The 19,407-nt window shown below is 36.2% G+C and overlaps 2 protein-coding genes across 3 annotated transcripts in view; one reads left to right on the top strand and one right to left on the bottom strand.

The window, feature by feature from the left end:
- Positions 1 to 19,407, bottom strand: part of acss3 (acyl-CoA synthetase short chain family member 3) — a 33,758-nt gene that overhangs the window by 1,552 nt on the left and 12,799 nt on the right. For both annotated transcript variants that reach the window (XM_028451222.1, XM_028451221.1), the window contains exons 10-14: positions 10,808 to 10,903; positions 7,710 to 7,773; positions 3,584 to 3,665; positions 1,660 to 1,782; positions 380 to 479 (exon numbers count right to left, since the gene is read on the bottom strand). In XM_028451222.1, coding sequence (XP_028307023.1) covers positions 380 to 479; positions 1,660 to 1,782; positions 3,584 to 3,665; positions 7,710 to 7,773; positions 10,808 to 10,903 — 465 coding nt within the window. The remainder of the gene's footprint in view (positions 1 to 379; positions 480 to 1,659; positions 1,783 to 3,583; positions 3,666 to 7,709; positions 7,774 to 10,807; positions 10,904 to 19,407) is intronic.
- LOC114465894 (E3 ubiquitin-protein ligase TRIM16-like) lies at positions 13,346 to 15,857 on the top strand. The gene has a single exon (XM_028451224.1). The coding sequence runs from the start codon at positions 13,494 to 13,496 to the stop codon at positions 15,156 to 15,158; it is 1,665 nt and encodes a 554-aa protein (XP_028307025.1). The 5' UTR covers positions 13,346 to 13,493; the 3' UTR covers positions 15,159 to 15,857.

Below are 19,407 nucleotides of genomic sequence, written 5' to 3'. Positions count from 1 at the left end.
TAACTACGTGCACCTTTGCGCGTTTAAATGATGGAACATTCCCTTTGCACGTCAAATCTTAATTGGAAGTAAAATTATATTTAAAATTGATTTTGAAGACTAAATGTTGTAGGTGGTCAGAGTGTCATCATGATTCTAGTCATTTTATAAATAAATAGTCACTAAATTGTAGCTAAAGTCACAAACACAATATAATAAAGCATTAAAATATACAGATTTAATAAAATACAAACAATGGATATTATGGAGTCATTAGGTTTTTGTGAAGAAAAAAAGAAAGATTATATAATAATATAAGAATACTAGTATAGTTTACGGGGGAAAAATAGTGTTCTTAACTTACAGTAGGGACCCAACACACACACACACACGTTCTCACCGTTTTTGAGCACACACAGAGCAAAGGGAACGTGGCCCTTCAGCTGGTCCTCCAGTCCAACCACAGCACAGTCTCCCACTGCAGGGTGAAGCAGCAGCGCCTGAACAACACACACACACATTAACCATTATACACACACACACACACACACACACTAACCATTATACACATACACGTTAACCATTATACACACACACACACTAACCATTATACACACACACACACGCACTAACCATTATACACACACACACACACTAACCATTATACACACACACTAACCATTATACACACACACTAACCATTATACACACACACACACACTAACCATTATACACACACACTAACCATTATACACACACACACACTAACCATTATACACACACACACTAACCATTATACACGCACACACACACACACACTAACCATTATACACACACACTAACCATTATACACACACACACACGCACTAACCATTATACACACACACACACACTAACCATTATACACACACACTAACCATTACACACACACACACACACACACACACTAACCATTATACACACACACTAACCATTATACACACACACACTAACCATTATACACACACACACTAACCATTATACACGCACACACACACATGCACTAACCATTATACGCACACACACTAACCATTATACACACACACACCACAAACTTTTCATTCTCAATAATAATTAAAAAAACAAAGTTTTTTTTAAAATTATTTATATAGCGTAAATTACAACAGTTTCATCTCAAAGCGTTTATCAAAATATAAAATTTGTAAGAAAAAAAAAACGTATTATTCTGTATTTTTGTTTTGTCCACTTTTGTAGTCATTGTGAGTATATTTGTTTTAAATATGTGTATTTTGTAGCTTTTTGTTGTTTTGGGTGTTTTTATTTTCATTTTTTAATATTCGTTGTTGTTTTGTGTATACTTATTGTTGTTTGGTAAATCTTGTAGTTGTAATGTCAATTTTCCTTTCATTTTGTGTTGTCGTTTTGTGTATTTTTATATCATTTTGCATCCTTTTTTTGGCACCTTTTCATATTTTTTGTGTGTGTTTTGTTGTGTTGTGCAATCTTCTGTCATTTTGTGTTTTTGTTGTCATTTTTGCGTTTTTATTCTGTATTTTTGTTGTTGTTTTGTATATTTTTGTAGTTTTTAGTGTTTTTTTATTCTCAATTTGTTCATATTCGTTGTTGTTTTGCAGGTTTTTGGAAACATTCTGTGTGTTTTTGTGCGTGTCAGTGTCACACCTCCTCCAGCGCTCCTGTAGACAGACGGTGACCGGCCACGTTGATGACATCATCAGACCGTGACATGATGTAAAGGAAGCCATCCTCGTCTAGGTAGCCTGCGTCCATGGTGTCGTAGAAACCCTGGAAGAGGTTTCGAAGCTTCCTTTAGACAAATGATCTCCACTATACCAACTTTAACTCTATACAGTATATACAGTAGATGTTTTATAATAATCTCAGGTACTTGTCTTAAAATATCAATATTTGCCTGATTGTTGTCTGGTCATTTCATTTTTTTATGTTTCACAATTACTATTACACAAAATAGTGGTTTACTCAGTAACTGTTAGGTGTAGAAATGTACGTAATTACTTCTTTTAAAACGTATTTAACCCTTGTGTACTCTTTTAAATGTACAAACACTTGGACACAAACGATCCGTCTCATAAAATTGCAATAAAAAATGTACTCCATGAAGTTTATTTATTTACTTCCACCGCATCAGATTTTTTAAACTACTAGTTATAAAATGTATTATACATTTCAAACCCTGTTTATGTTTCCATGGACTTTTTATTGTGAGAAACTCAAATTTTTTCAGCAAGAAAAAAAAACTAAATATGCAGTATTAACTTTTTTTTTTTTTTGCGTGCGCCTGCGTACGCACCGTCGCCCCCTCTGCCAACCTGCAGTACTGCAAGTTTGACGATAATGAGGTGTTTGTTGGAGTCAACAATGTGACAATCGACCTCCATTTCCTGTGAAAAATCTATTCCTGAGTCTTTTCCCGTTGAGTCTGAATTTGCACTGGAATCCAGAACGGTTACACTCATTTCCTCTACTTTGCTATCAGATGCTGTTTGCTGCATCACTTTCTCCATCTACCTGAGCCAAATATTGCTGACTCTGCAAACACAAATCCTGTTTCAAAGCAAAGCAACTTTATCTGATTGACTGTATTGTCGATTCCTAAGCACACGTGGCATATCAAATTCAATGAGTCAACGTTCAATCAGAGCTTCAGAGAACATGGAGCAAAGTGTGTTAGAAATAAGATCTCGTCTCTCATTGGCCACCAGCAGAAGGCGTGGCTAACAGCAGCTCCTGGTTAAAGTTAAAGTTTGATTCTTAAAATTGACAGAACAGCATTAAAAAATACACATTATACTGTACATCTGGAAAAGGATAAGATTACATTACATTTTTTGGGGTGTTTGGGACTAAATGTTCATATTTCACTTTAACCTGTGAATACAGATCAATTCATCCAACAATTGGATTTTGGGATCATATAATATGTTAGGTTGTCATTCCAACCAATAGGTTGGTATAGGCGGTCATTACACCTAAAACATAATTTACCTTAGATATATTATGTGTTAATTGAAAAATCATTATGATACATCATGATTACAGTGTATGAAAAAGGTAGTCAATGCAACAAATATGGTCACAAGGTTATTAAGTGTTAGTATGATGTATAATATACTGTATCTCCTTTTCTATATACTTCTAATACACACTAATAAAAACAATAGTGGTAAAATATTATACAGCTAGCCTTAGAAATGACTGGAATATTGAGAGGCAAAATGTCACTTTTGGTCACAAAGTACAAGTAAATGAAATTACTGATTTAAAAAAGTGCCCATAGAAGCAACTCCATTATAGTAATGTGAGTACTTGTAATCCATTACTTTCACCTCTAATATTTAATGTAGCAAACTTGCAAACCAACGACAAAATATTGTTTTTAAAGCCGTATTATTATCTTATTTGAAATATATTGAAAAACATTTAAGCCCCAAAGTCAAAAAATTTTATCATCTGAGATTTATTCATCCTTGAGCTCTATTAGAGATATGAAACTGTCTTTTATCCTGAACACTTCTGTACTTTTGTGTATATATTTTGTCAATTAAATAAATAAATAAAAACGCACCGGGAACTTTGTGAAGTAGAGTTTCTTGAAGAGATCGCGGTTTTTCCACAGAGACAGAGCAGCACCGGGAGGCAACGGCAGCCTGCGCACAGAGCCAGGAAACAAACTCTATTAAATCATCATCATAACAGCAGAAAAACACTCAAGAACTGCCAAACCTGAATCCTAATTCCTTTCCTATCCACTTTTCCTTAACCCTGGAAGTGTTTAATCAATAAGGAGCATTCCAATTCTCTTTAAGCTAAGGAAAGAAGGCTCAATGGTTCCTTTATAACCTCCTTTAGCCTAGGAAACACTAATGCATCCTTTACCAAAGGAAACCACATAATGATGACCCACAATTCATTGCGGTGACAACATTTAAAGGAACCTATTTATTTATACTCGTGTTTCTCAAATGGGGGTACGTGTAGCCCCAGGGCCACGCAATGGCGCTACAGGGGGTACTGACGAGAAAGAGAGAGAGGAAAATTAACACTGAATATACCAATAAAAAAACAGACAAACAACAACAAATTACACAAAATGATAACCAGAAAAATACTTAGCATTACCAGCAACACGCAAAACGACAAAAATGACACTAAATAAGAGAGAAATACACACGTTCACTACAAAATACACAAGAATGACAGAGAAACACACAAAACAACTAAATAAGAAACACAAAAAATAAGAGAAAAATACTGAATGATGAAAAAACAGACAAACAATAAAAAAATACACAAAATGACATAAATGATAAAAACTATAGAAATAAATCTATTCAGCAAACACTGAAAAGTGTTTCAGTCCACTTATTTACAAAACTAGTACAGTGCCTGTCGGAAGTATGTATTCATATAGTGGGAGGAGCTTAAGTAGAATTGTCAATTATGGTCATATGAATATGTGTTTTAAGGTAGGATGTACAAAGAGGTGTACATACTCTGTACTCTGTGTTCTAAAGGGGTTTATTTGTAGGTGAAAAGTAAAATAGTGTGTGTGATTTCCCTGCTTTAATTTTATGTGACATGTGCATAATAAATGTGTTTGTTTTTTACTCATTTATATATTTTTTTATTTGGTGTATTTTTTTTTCTATTTTAGTTTTTTGGAATCATTATGTGTATTTTTGTATCTTCCTGTTGTGTTTTTGTGCATTTTTTGTATAATTATTGTTTTTTGTTGCCATTGTAGTGATTCTGGAGTCATTTTGTGTATTTTTGTATCGTTTTAGTGTAGTTTTGTGCATTTCTGTTGTCATTTTGTGCATGTATGTATAAATATTTTGTTTTGTGTATTTTGACTCATTTTCATATTTTTGTTGTTGTTTGGTGTATTTTTCTGTAATATATGTTTTTTGGAGTCATTTTGTGTGTTTTGGGAGCCTTTTTGCTTATTTTTGTGCATTTCTGTTGTTGTTTTGGGTAGTTTTCTAATTTACTCATTTAGTATATTTTTATTATAAATACTTTATGTGTGATGAGGGCGTGTTTTGAGATGTGTGTGTGTGTGTGTGTGCGTGTGTGTGTGTGTGTACACGCAAAATTACAAAAATACACAAAATGAAGGATAAATATGAGAAGACGCAAACAAAACCACTCAAAATAAAACCAAGAGACACAAAAAGACAACAAATATAGGCAAAATGACAGAAAAGCAACAAAATACACATATTTACAACAAATGTACTCACAAATGACTACAAAAGTGGACAAAACAAATAAGACGCACTTCCACTATGTGACGTAATAATCAGACGATGGTGAAGATTAGTAACGTCTGCCGTGGTGAAAAAAACTACACATTTCTGAAAATGAACTAAAAGCACATTTATAACACTTTCTGCTGATATAATCTGATAATTCACAAGGTTTGAATATCAATCAAAGGAAAAGAGGTTACCATGGCTACGAGGAACAAAAGTGAAACTAAAAGAACGTCACATTGAGAATGGTTGCTCACACTCACCTCACTAATATTAAATATGTTGAAAACATAATGTGGCTAAAAATGTCTCTGATCCCTTTTTGTTGAACCACAGAGTGTCTGTTTTATGTCAGTTATAATCTGATAATATGTCTGCGTATCATAAAATATGGGTTTTTGGTTATTTAAAGTTGTTCAAGGCATATTATTGCATCGGTAATTTACATGATATCCATTCCTCGTCAGTCATCGTGAGTTTCCGTGAACACTCTGATGAGCGGGCCCCTTTAAATGTTGTCACCGCAATGAATTGTGGGTCAGCATTATCTGGTCTCCTTTGGTAAAGGATGCATCAGTGTTTCCTAGGCTAAAGGAGGTTATAAGGGAAGCATTGAGCCTCCTTTGCCTCCTTAGCTTGGAGAGAATTAGAACGCTCCTTATCATGGCCGCCAATTAAACACTTTCTGAGGTTAAGGAAAAGTGGATAGGAAAAGAGATAGGAGGGAATATTCAGACGCAGTCTAAGTGAACATCAGGTAAATAAACAAATGAAACAACATTAAAATGCAGCAGTGTGGTTCTATCACTACCAACACTAGAGGGCAGTGATGTGTCACATGTCTTTTGTACTAAAGTGGTTTAAAGTGTGTATTTTTTTACACACATTCCTTTTCATTATAAATGAAACACAATCTTTGACAATCTGTCATTAGTGAAACCTCTAAATTCTGCCTGTACAATAAAAATGAAGGTAGTAACATTAAAGTTCTATATTAATCATAATATCTTACAAAAAGCCAACCTGTATTTAAATAGATTTAACTCTGAGATTATAATCACACCTTTTATAACTTGTTCCCAGAATCAATAACTCACGTCTTCTTTCAATGTTTGTGGATGGATGAGGAAAATATATTTAATAAAACATAAACATACAGAACAATAAAGTAAGGATAGATTTTAAAAATAGAAAAGGCCACAACTCTATTTTAGTGTGGAGAAAATATAGATAATAAATTAAAACATTATGATGAATCTGATTATTATAGTGGGCAGATATTATATTCTTAAATCTAAATGGGCTCAAATAGAACCTAAAATGACATTATTTCACATTGAAATTAAAAAAAAAACCTAGACATTTATAATTCAATGCAAATTTAATTATATGTGGAAACAATAATCATAATAATGTTATTATAATAATGATTGTAATTATTTTATGGAGCCAGAACAATGACTTTAATACTCAGCATCAAAAAAGAAAACTGAAAAAAAAAACTTTTGGCATTGAAATTAATAACTGGCATCAAAAATACAATGTTTGCACTGAATAAAATAAATCTAATTAATAAATAATATGCAAAGGAAAGGTGACATAAGGTTTATCGTAAAAAACCACAAGTAAGCATAAAAAACTGTGATCAAAAGAGAAAATTGTCATTGAAAAATATATTGTGTCATTGATAAAACGGTGACATCGAATAAACAAATATGATTTTCATTCAAAAATACATCAGTAAACAAACAAATACAAAATAATATTAAATTATTAGATTTTATTATACTGGATTTATACATTTGACATTTAGATTTAGATTTAACATTTAGAGTTAGCTTTTAGATTTACATTTAGATTTGGATTTAACATTTAGATTTACATTTAACATTTAGATTTAACAGTATCTACGTCCAAATCATATATATATATATAGTACATATCTCTAGAGTGATGAGGTCATCAGAATTTATTTTGTAATCTTTTCATTTTATAAAAAGTATTTTAAGTTTATTTAATTCATAGTTTAAGTTTAACATTAAATCATTTCCATACTTCAATGGGTGTAAAATTATGATTTAAACCTTTAAAAGTACTTTTTCTTTCATAAAATGGTACGTGATGGAGGTTGTGGGCGTGGCCTGTTGTCAGGGTCAGGGAGTGTTTTATGGGATTGTTTGAGCTGAATTTGCACCTGTTTCTGTGCGTTTATGACCCACTCTGTGTTTAGTAGAAGTAAATTCACTGGGAACGCGATGATAAGGACGCAAGATAAGACAATTGCGAAAGGATATTGAAGTTATAGTAACGCTTAGTTGGCAAAAAAAAAAAAAATCACATGAAAAGTATTAAACTCGACCTGTTATGATCCTGTCAATAAAAAGGAAAAACACGTAGAAAGTGTGATGGATGAAATATAGACACAGAAGGTTTTACCTCACAACGATATTTCCCAGAGTTCTCGGCTTCACCTCCTGCATGTCATCATCGATCACTGTGACTGATGCAAAGGCAGAGAAACACATATTTTATATTAAGCAAAGAATCATCAGTAGACAGAGTGAGAAACAAAGTGTGGGGGTGAACAACCGACATATTTTAAACATTTAGATTATTTTTATTTCATTTGCAACAGAAATGCAGGTAAAACAGCATGTTGATACATATAAATGTGTACACATGAAAAATAAATCTACTCTAAATGTTAAATGTTAAATGTAAATGTAAATGTAAATGTAAATGCTAAATGTTAAATGTAAATGTTAAATGTAAGTCTAAATGTAAAATTTACATCTAAATGTTAAATTAAGTCTAAATGTAAAATGTACATCTAAATCTAAATATTAGATGTACATCTAAATATTAAATTTACATCTAAATGTTAAATTGACTTCTAAATCTAAATGCTAAATTTGAATCTAAATATTAATGTTAAATTGGAATCTAAACGTTAAACCAAAATCAAAACGTTAAATTTGAATCTAAATATTCAATCTAAATATAAATGCTAAATTTGAATCTAAACGTTAAATTTACATGTTAAATCTGAATCTAAATATTAATGTTAAATTGGAATCTAAACATTAAACCATAATCGAAATGTTAAATTTGAATCAAAATGTTAAATCTAAATTTTAATGTTAAATTTGAATCGAAATGTTAAATCTAAACCTAAACATTAAATCAGTTGTCAAGTCTAAAGCTAAATGTTTAAAAATCATACAAAGTGGGCAGGTCAGTGCCTGTCAATGACGAGGCCCCGCCCACACCACCGATTGTGGCTTAGTGAGTGAGAAGAGGAAAACAGGCAGAGACATGGTGGGATCATTTCAACCTCAAAAAAGCGGTAATGAGTGGTGTACGGGCTGCACATCAGCCAAGGAAATGTGTGGACCAGTGCCCTCAGACAGTTTAACAGACATAGACTCACTCACAGTAACGCTAAGTATTGCTGTACATCAACTCACTTTTGTTAGTGGGCGATGTGAGGTGACCTGCCCACTTTGTACAATTTCTAAACGTTTAGCTTTACACTTGTCGACCAATTCAACATCTACATTTAGATTTAACATTAAGATTTAAATTTAACAAGCGAAGTGCAGCCACGGCGGTCGCCGAGGCAAAAGCCCGGACATGGGAGGAGTTTGGTGAGGCCATGGAGAACGACACCCTGATGCCCCCTGAACGCCTCACTAGGGAGGCGTTCAGGGGGCATCAGGGTCCCTTCCTCCGGAAGGAGGCCCCGGGGAAGACCCAGGACACGCTGGAGAGACTATGTCTCTCGGCTGGCCTGGGAATGTCTCGGGGTCCCCCCCGGAAGAGCTGGAGGAAGTGGCCGGGGAGAGGGAAGTCTGGGCCTCCCTACTGAGGATGCTGCCCCCGCGACCCGGAAACGGCTAAGCGGGAGAAGATGGATGGATGGATGGATGGATTTAACATTTAGATTCAAATTTAACATTTAGATTCAAATTTAACATTTAGATTCAAATTTAACATTTAGATTTAACATTTAGATATAGATTTAACATTTAGATTCAAATTTAACATTTAGAACTTAGATTTAACTTTATTTTTCATGTGTACACATTTTTAACAATGATATAGAACATGCTGTTTTACATTAAAAATTGAGTTAAACATGGGGAAAGTGAGCTAAATTTTTATATTATGTCAGCTATGAAACAGTGAACGGGTTTTTACATTCGACGCCCCATTAGCAAGAAAACAAAAAATAAAAAATATAAATCAAAGTATTATTCAGTTATCTACAGCTAATACCCAGCAGTTTAAGTGTTTCAGACATTTATGACCACATATACTGTATGTGGTCACTAGCTGACAAGGCATCAAGCTACTGCACAACACCAGCATAGCAAATTTGTCAACAAAACACACAAAATGATAAGATGTTAACCGACTGACTGCTTTAATGAGTGCGTGCAGCTTATTTTCAGCTCCTCGGCCAATTGTTAGTTTATTAAAGTCTTCTTTCGCTTACTTAAAGGCTTAGAGTTCCATAATAAATGAGCATTTACCTAAAAACATATAGAAAACAAAGTAAGTAATATTCCATGTATTTACGGCTAATATCCTGCATTGGTCTTCCAGTGCTGTAGGGGGCAGTGATGTCACCGTTAGTTGGTTTTAGTTGTCCGTCACAGCAAAGCAATAAACATTAAAATATCAGAAACCTGGCGACCAACTTACTGTACATATCCTCATATTCATGTATCTTAGGTTTAGCAAAATGTTCAACTAAACAAGTAAAACTATGAATATCTGTTATATTTTAAATGTCAGACTACTTTAATAAGTTAGTTAGCTTAGCTTTAGCTACTCGGCGTAACCTTCATTCGTAGAAAAAGTATGTTTCTCTCACTGAAAAGGTTAATAGGTTAAAATAAACTGAATGTGATGTTTGTATAAATCCAGTTTTGGATGATTAAAGCACTTTTAGAACTTTATAATAAGGTAATAAAACTTTTATTGCATTAAATGAAAAAATGTTTTGGAAGGGTCATTCCATGTCATTTCAACACATTTTCAGGACATCCCACTCACTTTGGTCTCGAACAATTCTGAAATTTTCACCAATTGTTCCCTAATAATTCAATAGGCACACTGTGAATTTTCAGTTTAATCTGATGAATACTTTTGAAGATATGGACAATTTAGTGAGGAACTACATCACATAGGAAACTGAAATGTGGTATAGTAATAAAGCTCCACCTACTCTCTCAGAATACACAAAAAGATCTGCTATACATCCTATCTGGTATACGTACCCCCCTCACTAAATTGTCTATATCTCAAAAAAGATTCAACCTATTAAATAAAAAAATACTGTGTGCATATTGGATAATCACGGATCAATTGGTAAAAAATTCTGACTTTTTTTTTAGACTGAAATGCGTGGTTAATTTTTTGTGAAATGACAGAAAATGACCCGGAGCCAAAAGTCCTCATCAGGAAAGGACAACACATAGAAATCAGTCATAATATGAATCGTTGTGATCATTTTGAGAGACTCTTACCATTATAACCTGGAACAGCTCTCCCAGCCTGACCTGCTGGGGGCGATAGTGAGTTCCCCAGCCCGACACAGGTGGAGGTGATGGCTGAGCCTGTTTCTGAGGAGACATAACATAAGGGTCGGTTAAACATAAGGTAGTTTTGTATCAACAGTGAGTTAAAACCTTTAAAATCCCAGCTGTGATCAAAGCGGTTTCCCCCGTGAGCTGCTTTACAGTGAACTCTGACAGCTCCCACAGGCTAGGCTGCGATTACATCAAAGGAAAGCTCAGCAGGCCCGCTGACTTCACTCATCCACCTGCTCGACAGACGATTTCATCAGGAAACACAGGCCTGCTCTACTGAGGCCTCTGAACCAAAGGAAACACCAATGAAAGCTCCATAAACATATACTTTATACAAAACATATCAGGGTTGGGGTCAATTATAATTGTAATCATGTAATTGATCATTAAATTAAATTATGTTGTAATTATAATCGTAAATGTACTTTTAAAAATCTCTTGCAGGTGTAATTGTAATTGAATTGCAAATGCGTTCAGATAATTAGGGGGCCAAGCCCACGGGGCCTGGCGGGAGCCGTCAGAGTTCACTGTAAAGCAGCTCACGGGGGAAAACGCTTTCATCACGCGGGGCATTTTGACAGCACCTTAACACCTACAATAAACAGCACTAACCATAATAAAACACACGCACACACGATAATCACCCCTGCACTAAGAAATGTTAAATGCTAAATAAATTGTCTTTTACCAGATTGTACCAATGCGGCAGTTTAGGTAGAAACTTTATTTATCAAATCGTTATGCACATGTCCCATAGAATTAAACCAGGAAATCGCACACGCAAATAAACCCCTTTATAACACTACGGAGTACAGAGTATGTACACCTCTTTGTACATCCAACCTTCAAACACATACTCATTTGGCCATAATTGACAACTGTACTTAAGCTCCCACATGAATACATACTTCCGACGGGCACTGTACTGGTAATAATAATAATACCTTTTATTTCTCAGGCACCTTCCAAAACCTCTCAAGGTCACCTTACATTGAAAAAAAAAAAACAATAAAATATATGTATACAGTGGGGAAAATAAGTATTTGACAGCCATCGATTGTGCAAGTTGTCCCACTTAAAATGATGAGAGAAGTCTGTAATTTTCATCATAGGTATGCTTCAAATGTGGGACAGAATGTCTTGAATGTGACTTTTAAAGAACTCATTTGTATAATGGTGCAAAAAATAAATATTTGGTCAATAACGAAAGGTCAACTCAATACTTTGTAATGTAACCTTGGTTGGCAATGACAGAAGTCAAACGCTTCCTGTAGGTTTTCACCAGGTTTGCACACAGTGCTGTGATGTTTTTGGGGCTGTTGCTGGGCAACACGGACTTTTAACTCTCTCCACAGACGTTTGATTGGGTTGAGGTCTGGAGACTGGCTAGGCCACTCCAGGAGCTTGAAATGCTTTTTATGGAGCCACTCCTTCATTGCCCGAAGGGGGGGGGTTCATCTGTTCCTTAATACGGATCAGTCGTCCTGTCCCCTTTGCAGAAAAGCAGCACCAAAGCATTATGTTTCCACCCCCATGCTTCACAGTGGGTATGGTGTTCTTGGGATGCAACTCAGCATTCTTACCCCTCCAAGCACGGCGAGTGGCGTTTATACCAAAAAGTTCTCTTTTGGTCTCATAGGACCACATGACATTATTCTAGTCCTCCTCTAGATCATCCAGATGTTCACTGGCAAACTATAGACGGGTCTGGACATATGCTGGTTTAAACAGGGGGACCTTTCGAGCACTGCAGATTTTAATCCATGATGACGTAGTATGTTATTAATAGTGTCCTTTGTTACTGGGGCTCTCTTCAGGTCATTGACCAGTCCCCCCGTGTAGTTCTGACCTGATCCCTCACCATTCTCAAGATCATTTGTACCCCAGAGTGAGATCTTGCATAGAGCCCCAGACCAGGGGAGATTGTCAGCAATCTTGTATTTTTCCATTTCATAATAACTGCTCCAACAGCTGATCTCTCCTCACCAAGCTGTTTGTCTATTGTAGATTGGCTCATCCCAGTCTTGTGCAGGTCTACAATTTTGTCCCTGGTGTTCTTAGACAGCTCTCTGGTCTTGGCCATAGTGGAGGTGGAGTCTGACTGTTTGAAGGTGTGGACAGGTGTCTTCTATACAGATAACGAGTTCAAACAGGTGTCATTCATACAGGTAACAAGTAGAGGAGCTTCTTAAAGTAGAAGCAACCGGTCTGTGAGACAATATATCTTGCTTGTTTGTGGGTGCCAAATACTTATTTTATGCAAGAATTTACAAATTCATTCTTTAGAAATCATACAATGTGATTTCCTGGATTTTTTCAATATCAGTGGCTGTCAAATAATTTTGTGCCCCACTGTATATCTGTATACTAATATATATATATATATATATATATATATATATATATATATATATATATATCTTCGAGTCTGCTTGCACATGCTTCATCACCATTTTGGACAGTCCTTCTTTATCTCTTTTCCCTGTAACCTTTGTCTTTGTTCCTCCCTCAGACCTGCAGTGTGTGCGTGGGTGTAACCAGGAAGTGCTGAGCGCTGACACATGCTGTAAAGTAACTCTGCACTCAGTCTGGTTTCAGGGAGTGACAGTGACAGACTGCTGAAATGGAGCAGCAAGGAGCTGAGCTACAGACAGAAACCTTTTCCTGTCCCATTTGTGTGGACCTTCTGAAGGAGCCGGTGACCACTTCCTGTGGACACAGCTACTGCAGAACGTGTATCAGCAAACACTGGGATGCAGAGGAGGAGAAGCAGACCTATAGTTGTCCTCAGTGCAGAAAAAGGTTAAAAAAGAGACCTGAGCTGGGGAAAAACATGTTAGCAGAGTTAGTGGAGGAGCTGAAGAAGAACAGACTTCATAATGATCCTGATGATCAAAGACTTGCTGCAGCTGAAGACGTGACCTGTGATGTTTGCACTGAGAGGAAACTGAAAGCCTCCAAGTCCTGTTTGAACTGTGTGGCCTCTTATTGTGAAAAACACCTTCAGCCTCATCATGAATCTGCTGCATTAAAAAGACACAAACTGGTGGATCCGTCCAAGAAGATCCAGGAGAAGATCTGTTGTCGTCATGATGAGGTGATGAAGATGTTCTGCCGCACTGATCAGCAGTGTATCTGTATTATCTGCTTCATGGAGGAACATAAAGACCACAACACAGTTTCAGCTGCAACAGAAAAGACTGAGAAACAGAGAGAGCTGCAGGAGAGTCTAGCTGACATCCACAAGAACATCCAGGACAGAGAGAAAGATGTGGAGCTGCTAAAAGAGAAAGAGAAGACCATTAACCTCTCTGCTGATCAGACAGTGGAGCACAGTGAGCAGATGTTCACTGAGCTGATCCGTCTCCTCCACCAAAGAAGCTCTGAGCTGGAGAAGGAGGTCCGATCCAAGCAGCAGACTGAAGTGAGTGCAGTCCGAGCACTTCAGGAGAAGCTGAAGCAGGAGATCAGTGAGCTGAAGAAGAGAGACGCTGAGCTGCAGCAGCTCTCCCACACTGAGGATCACATCCAGTTTGTCCTCAGCTACAGCTCCCTGTCAGCGCTCAGTGTGTCCACACACTCCTCCATCATCCACAGAGGTCCTGGAAGCTGCTTTGAGGAGGTGACAGAAGTTGTGTTAGAGCTCAGAGAACATCTCCACAAAGTCCTGATGGAGGACTGGAACAAAGTCTGTCAGACTGTGGAGAGAGTGGATGATATACTATCACTAATGACCAGAGCTGGATTCTTAAAGTATTCACAGGAAATCACTCTGGATCCAAACACAGCTCATAGAAAACTCAGATTATCAGAAGGAAACAGGAAAGTAACAAAAATGTTTGTAGATCAGCCTCATCCTGATCATCCAGACAGGTTCACTTTTTGGCATCATGTCCTGAGCAGAGAGAGTCTGACTGGTCGTTGTTACTGGGAGGTGGAGTGGAGAGGGAGAGGAGTTTGTGTATCAGTCACATACAAGAGTATCAGCAGAGCAGGGGAAGGGAAGGAATGTTTATTTGGATTTAATGATAAATCATGGGTGTTATTATGTTCTCCAAACAGTTACACATTTTATCACAACAGCATCAAGTCTCCAGTCTCAGGTCCTCAGTCCTCCAGAATAGGAGTGTACGTGGATCACACAGCAGGTATTCTGTCCTTCTACAGCGTCTCTGAAACAATGACTCTCCTCCACAGAGTCATCACCACCTTCACTGAACCTCTACACACTGGAGTTTATGTTATTGGTTGTTATGGAGGAAGTGCTGAACTCTGCAAACTGAAATGATTTTATAGGCACGCACACACACCTGTTAATGTTCTTTTGTTTATTTTATTCTGTTATCAACACAATTGGTTTTAATTTTGCTCCTTTATTTGACCTGTGTTTTCCTTTGTGTTAATTTTGGTTCCTTTATTTAACCTGTATATACTTTTTAATCTTCATTCAATAATATGTATAAGTTTAGAGGGATTTAAAAATCCAACAGCCAATTTTCATTATCTTAATTTGAGCTCAAAGTTAATCATTAATTTCTTCACCTCTCACATGTGTTTTAGTTATACTGTATAATACCTGCTTCACTGATTTTATTATGCACTGTTGAATTTTTTATAGTAGATGGTAAACCTTATTCTTGGTCTGGTTAAAGTTAATGATTTTTTTCTGGTTATTAAAGAATAGATAGAGAGATCAAACTCTACCCTAGCTCATTGGAGTTTAATTGTGATATCTTTAAAAACATTTTTCTTCCCCAAAAGGGAAGTGGCACCCGGCATTTTAACATCATAATGTATTCAATTATATCATAGTATTAATAAATATCATCTAACCCTTACACAGACTGTGACTGCAGAGAGTGTTTGATTCTCATTAAATCTGGTTTTTAAGTTTCACCTGTAAAAAAAAAAATGTTTCTGTTTATTCATCAGCTTGAGTTTTTGTCCCAAACAATTAAACATTGATCATTAAATGAAGTAAAACACATGTTGTTATTGTTATTGTTGTTCACTCACAGCTTCACCTGAGGTCTTAGGCAAAACAACATTTCATACACAAGGAAACTCAATGTGCTTTACATGATCAAAAAGTGCAACAGAAAACATTCAACAGCCTAAAAATCAACCAGAACATTAAAATCAGCAATAAAAACATTTTAAATCAGCAACAAACAAATTACATTAACAACATGACCAAAAATCTCCCTCTTTTACTACGTTAAATCACCATGGTAACTTATACTGAATGGATAACTTGTTCTGGAGCAGGTTTTGTTCTAACAAAAATGATCCGCGAGTATAAAAACCATTCCGTTCTCTTGGAAAATTCTGCTGAAATCAGGCCTCAAAAGTTAGACCCGAGCATGGGGACTGTTTACACTGTTTAAAGGCAATGAAAGGTCCCTTAGAAGTATCACAGACTTCATCCACCCGAGGTACCAGATTTGGTCTACGACATACACTGCGGCCGCTGTTTCTCACAGACGAGCCGGTTTTCCTCCTCCTGGCTGCTCTACAAGAACTTTTAAAGAAAATCATTATTATTATTATATTGTATATGATCTTTTGATAGAGTTACCCTTTAGAAGCCTCATTTTTTATTGACTATGTAATCGGTAATCCCTAATAAACCCAAAATCCACATTCAGAGAAGAAAAACAAGTTTAACTAGAATATTTGCATTTCTTTAAGAAAAGGCCAGTGAGTATGCAGGTGCATTAGCACTGCATTCGCTTAGCATTAACATGGCATTAGCATAGCATTAACATTAGCTAAAATTAACATGAATCTAGCATTAGCACTAACCTAGCAGTAACCTAATATTAGCAATAACCTAGCAGTAGCATAGCAATAGATTTAACATAGCATTAGCATTATCCTAACATGAATCTAGCATTAGCATTAACCTAGCATTAACCTAAGATTAATCTAGCATTAGCATTGACCTAGCATTAACATTCACCTAACACTAGCACTAACCTAGCATCAGCATTTGCATAACTATAGCATTAACCTAGCATTAGCAATAACATTAACCTAATATTAGCAATAACCTAGCAGTAGCATAGCAATAGATTTAACATAGCATTAGCATTATCCTAGCATGAATCTAGCATTGACATTAACCTAGCATTAACCTAAGATTAATCTAGCATTAGCATTGACCTAGCATTAACATTCACCTAACACTAGCACTAACCTAGCATCAGCATTTGCATAACTATAGCATTAACCTAGCATTAGCAATAACATTAACCTAATATTAGCAATAACCTAGCAGTAGCATAGCAATAGATTGAACATAGCATTAGCATTATCCTAACATGAATCTAGCATTAGAATTAACCTAGCATTAACCTAAGATTAATCTAGCATCAGCATTGACCTAGCATTAACGTTCACCTAACACCAGCACTAACCTAGCATCAGCATTTGCATAACTATAGCATTAACCTAACATAAGCAATAACATTAACCTAATATTAGCATTAATCTAGCAGTAGCATAGCAATAGCATTAACCTAACATTAACATTGGCATAACATTAGAATAGCATTAACATTAGCATAACATTAACCTAACATTAACACTAACCTAGGTTAGTGCAGCTCTGCCTCTCAGTCCTTTCTGCTGCAGCTGATACTGTGTCGTGGTCTTTATGTTCCTCCATGGAGCAAATAATACTTTAAAGTGATATTAGCATTCACTTTGCTGTAGCATAGTAATAGCACTAATCCTAACAATAGCATTAGCCTAGCATTAACATTAATCTAGCATTAACTTAACATAAGCATTAACCTAGCATTAGCATTAACATATGTTACGGCTGGTGCCTCCTGGCCTCTCAGCCTGCCCATCCTCTCCTCTCCTAACACACCAGGCTCACATCAGTAATCAGGTAAGAGAAGGAGGAGGAGCTTATGAAGGGCTGAGAGGACCAGAAAGCGGGAGGCACAACAACTGACCAGTAGCAGACATGTGGGGAGAGTTCTTCAGCTCCCCACTGGACATCTTTGTAAGTTTGTTGTTTTAGTTTGGACTGGAGATTTCTGGTAGTCCTGTTTTCGTGTTCCTGTAGTTTAGTGTTTTGTATGTTTTTGTAGTTTAGAGGGTGGACGCTGGGACGACGGCCCTGTATAGGGTTGGCCCAGTGTCCTCCCTACTTTTCTTTAGTTTGGCCAGGGTCTCCAGTCCCTTTTTAGTTTGTTCTGTTGATACTTTTAGAATTTTGTTAATAAATACTTTTGATAAACCTTTGATTTCTCTGTGGTGTCTTGTTTATGTTGCGGCCCCTCAAGCCTTGACATAACCACATAACATTAGCATAGAACTAACCTTAGCCTAGCATTAACACTAACCTCGCATTAACACTAGCATTAACCAAACACTACCATACTGTAGCAATAGCACTAACCCTAACAATAACGTTAGCCTAGCATTAGCGTTCGTCTAAAATTAGCACTAACCTAACTTTATACATTAACATTAATCTAGCTTTAGCATCAACATTCAACTAACATTAGCACTTACCTAGCATTAGTATTTGCTGAGCTTTAGCAGCCATGAACCTAGCTTTAGCATTAGCCTATCAATAGCATTAGTCTAGCATTAGCATTAACCTCACATTAACAATAATCTAGCATTAAAATTAATTTACAGTAGCATTAACATTCGTCTAACATTAGCATTGACCTAGCATTAGCCTAGCAATAGCATTAACCGAGCATTTGCATTAGCATTAACCTAGCATGAGCTAAACATTAGCAACAAGGTTGAAAATGTGTAAATATGATGAACATGTTAAAGGTTGAGTGGTTTTTAATGTTCGTTAAAGATTTGAAGGTAATCTCTAGAACTTTCTCAATGTTTTGATGGATTATTTGTCAAGATGCCTCCTGCATCCTCACTCATAAACAATAATCATCCACACACTGATGTTCCTCTCATTCTCGTGTCTCTGTAATGTTATTTCAGCCTCTCTGTCACACGTGCACAGACCTAAACAAACGTGCACGTGGGCCCCGCCTTCGCACCACCTGATGCCACCGAGCAAACCTCTGCCCTGATGAAGCCTGATCATAATCTCACTGCTATTTTAAGCGTTTAGAGGGGGATGGAGGGTTGCTGAAGTCACCGTTGTTGCTTAGCAACAGGTGTGTGTTGTATTTCCAGCAGATTTTGGCTGCGTCGTCATTGGTGACGGTGATGGATTGACCCCCCCCTGCCCCCCAAGCACGTCTCTTTGTTTTCTCAGTTTCATTTCATCTTTTTTTATTATTATTACAGATTAGCATCAAAAGATAAAAACACAAAGTAACGAGACAGAAAAGCTTAGAACTCTATATCTAATCTCTTTGTCCATCTAGTCATATATTTATTTCTTATTTATTTTTTTAAGCATGTGTAAGATTTTCATATTTATCAATTTGTTTATTGTTTTTCATGATTTATTTTTTAAGTGAACTATAGTATCATGTTTGCTCTATAGAAAAATACCCGTTACCCTTTATTTTTCTATTTATTTCTTTATATACTGT

This window comes from Gouania willdenowi, chromosome 6 (genome assembly GCF_900634775.1).
Source record: "Gouania willdenowi chromosome 6, fGouWil2.1, whole genome shotgun sequence".
Classification (NCBI taxonomy): domain Eukaryota; kingdom Metazoa; phylum Chordata; class Actinopteri; order Blenniiformes; family Gobiesocidae; genus Gouania; species Gouania willdenowi.
The sequence above is the reverse complement of the archived record's forward strand: the minus strand, read 5'-3'. Positions and strand labels throughout refer to the sequence as shown.

What these genes read in the sequence shown, in the direction of transcription:
- LOC114465894 (XM_028451224.1), top strand. Translation starts at nt 13,494, where the DNA reads ATGGAGCAGCAAGGAGCTGAGCTACAGACAGAAACCTTTTCCTGTCCC.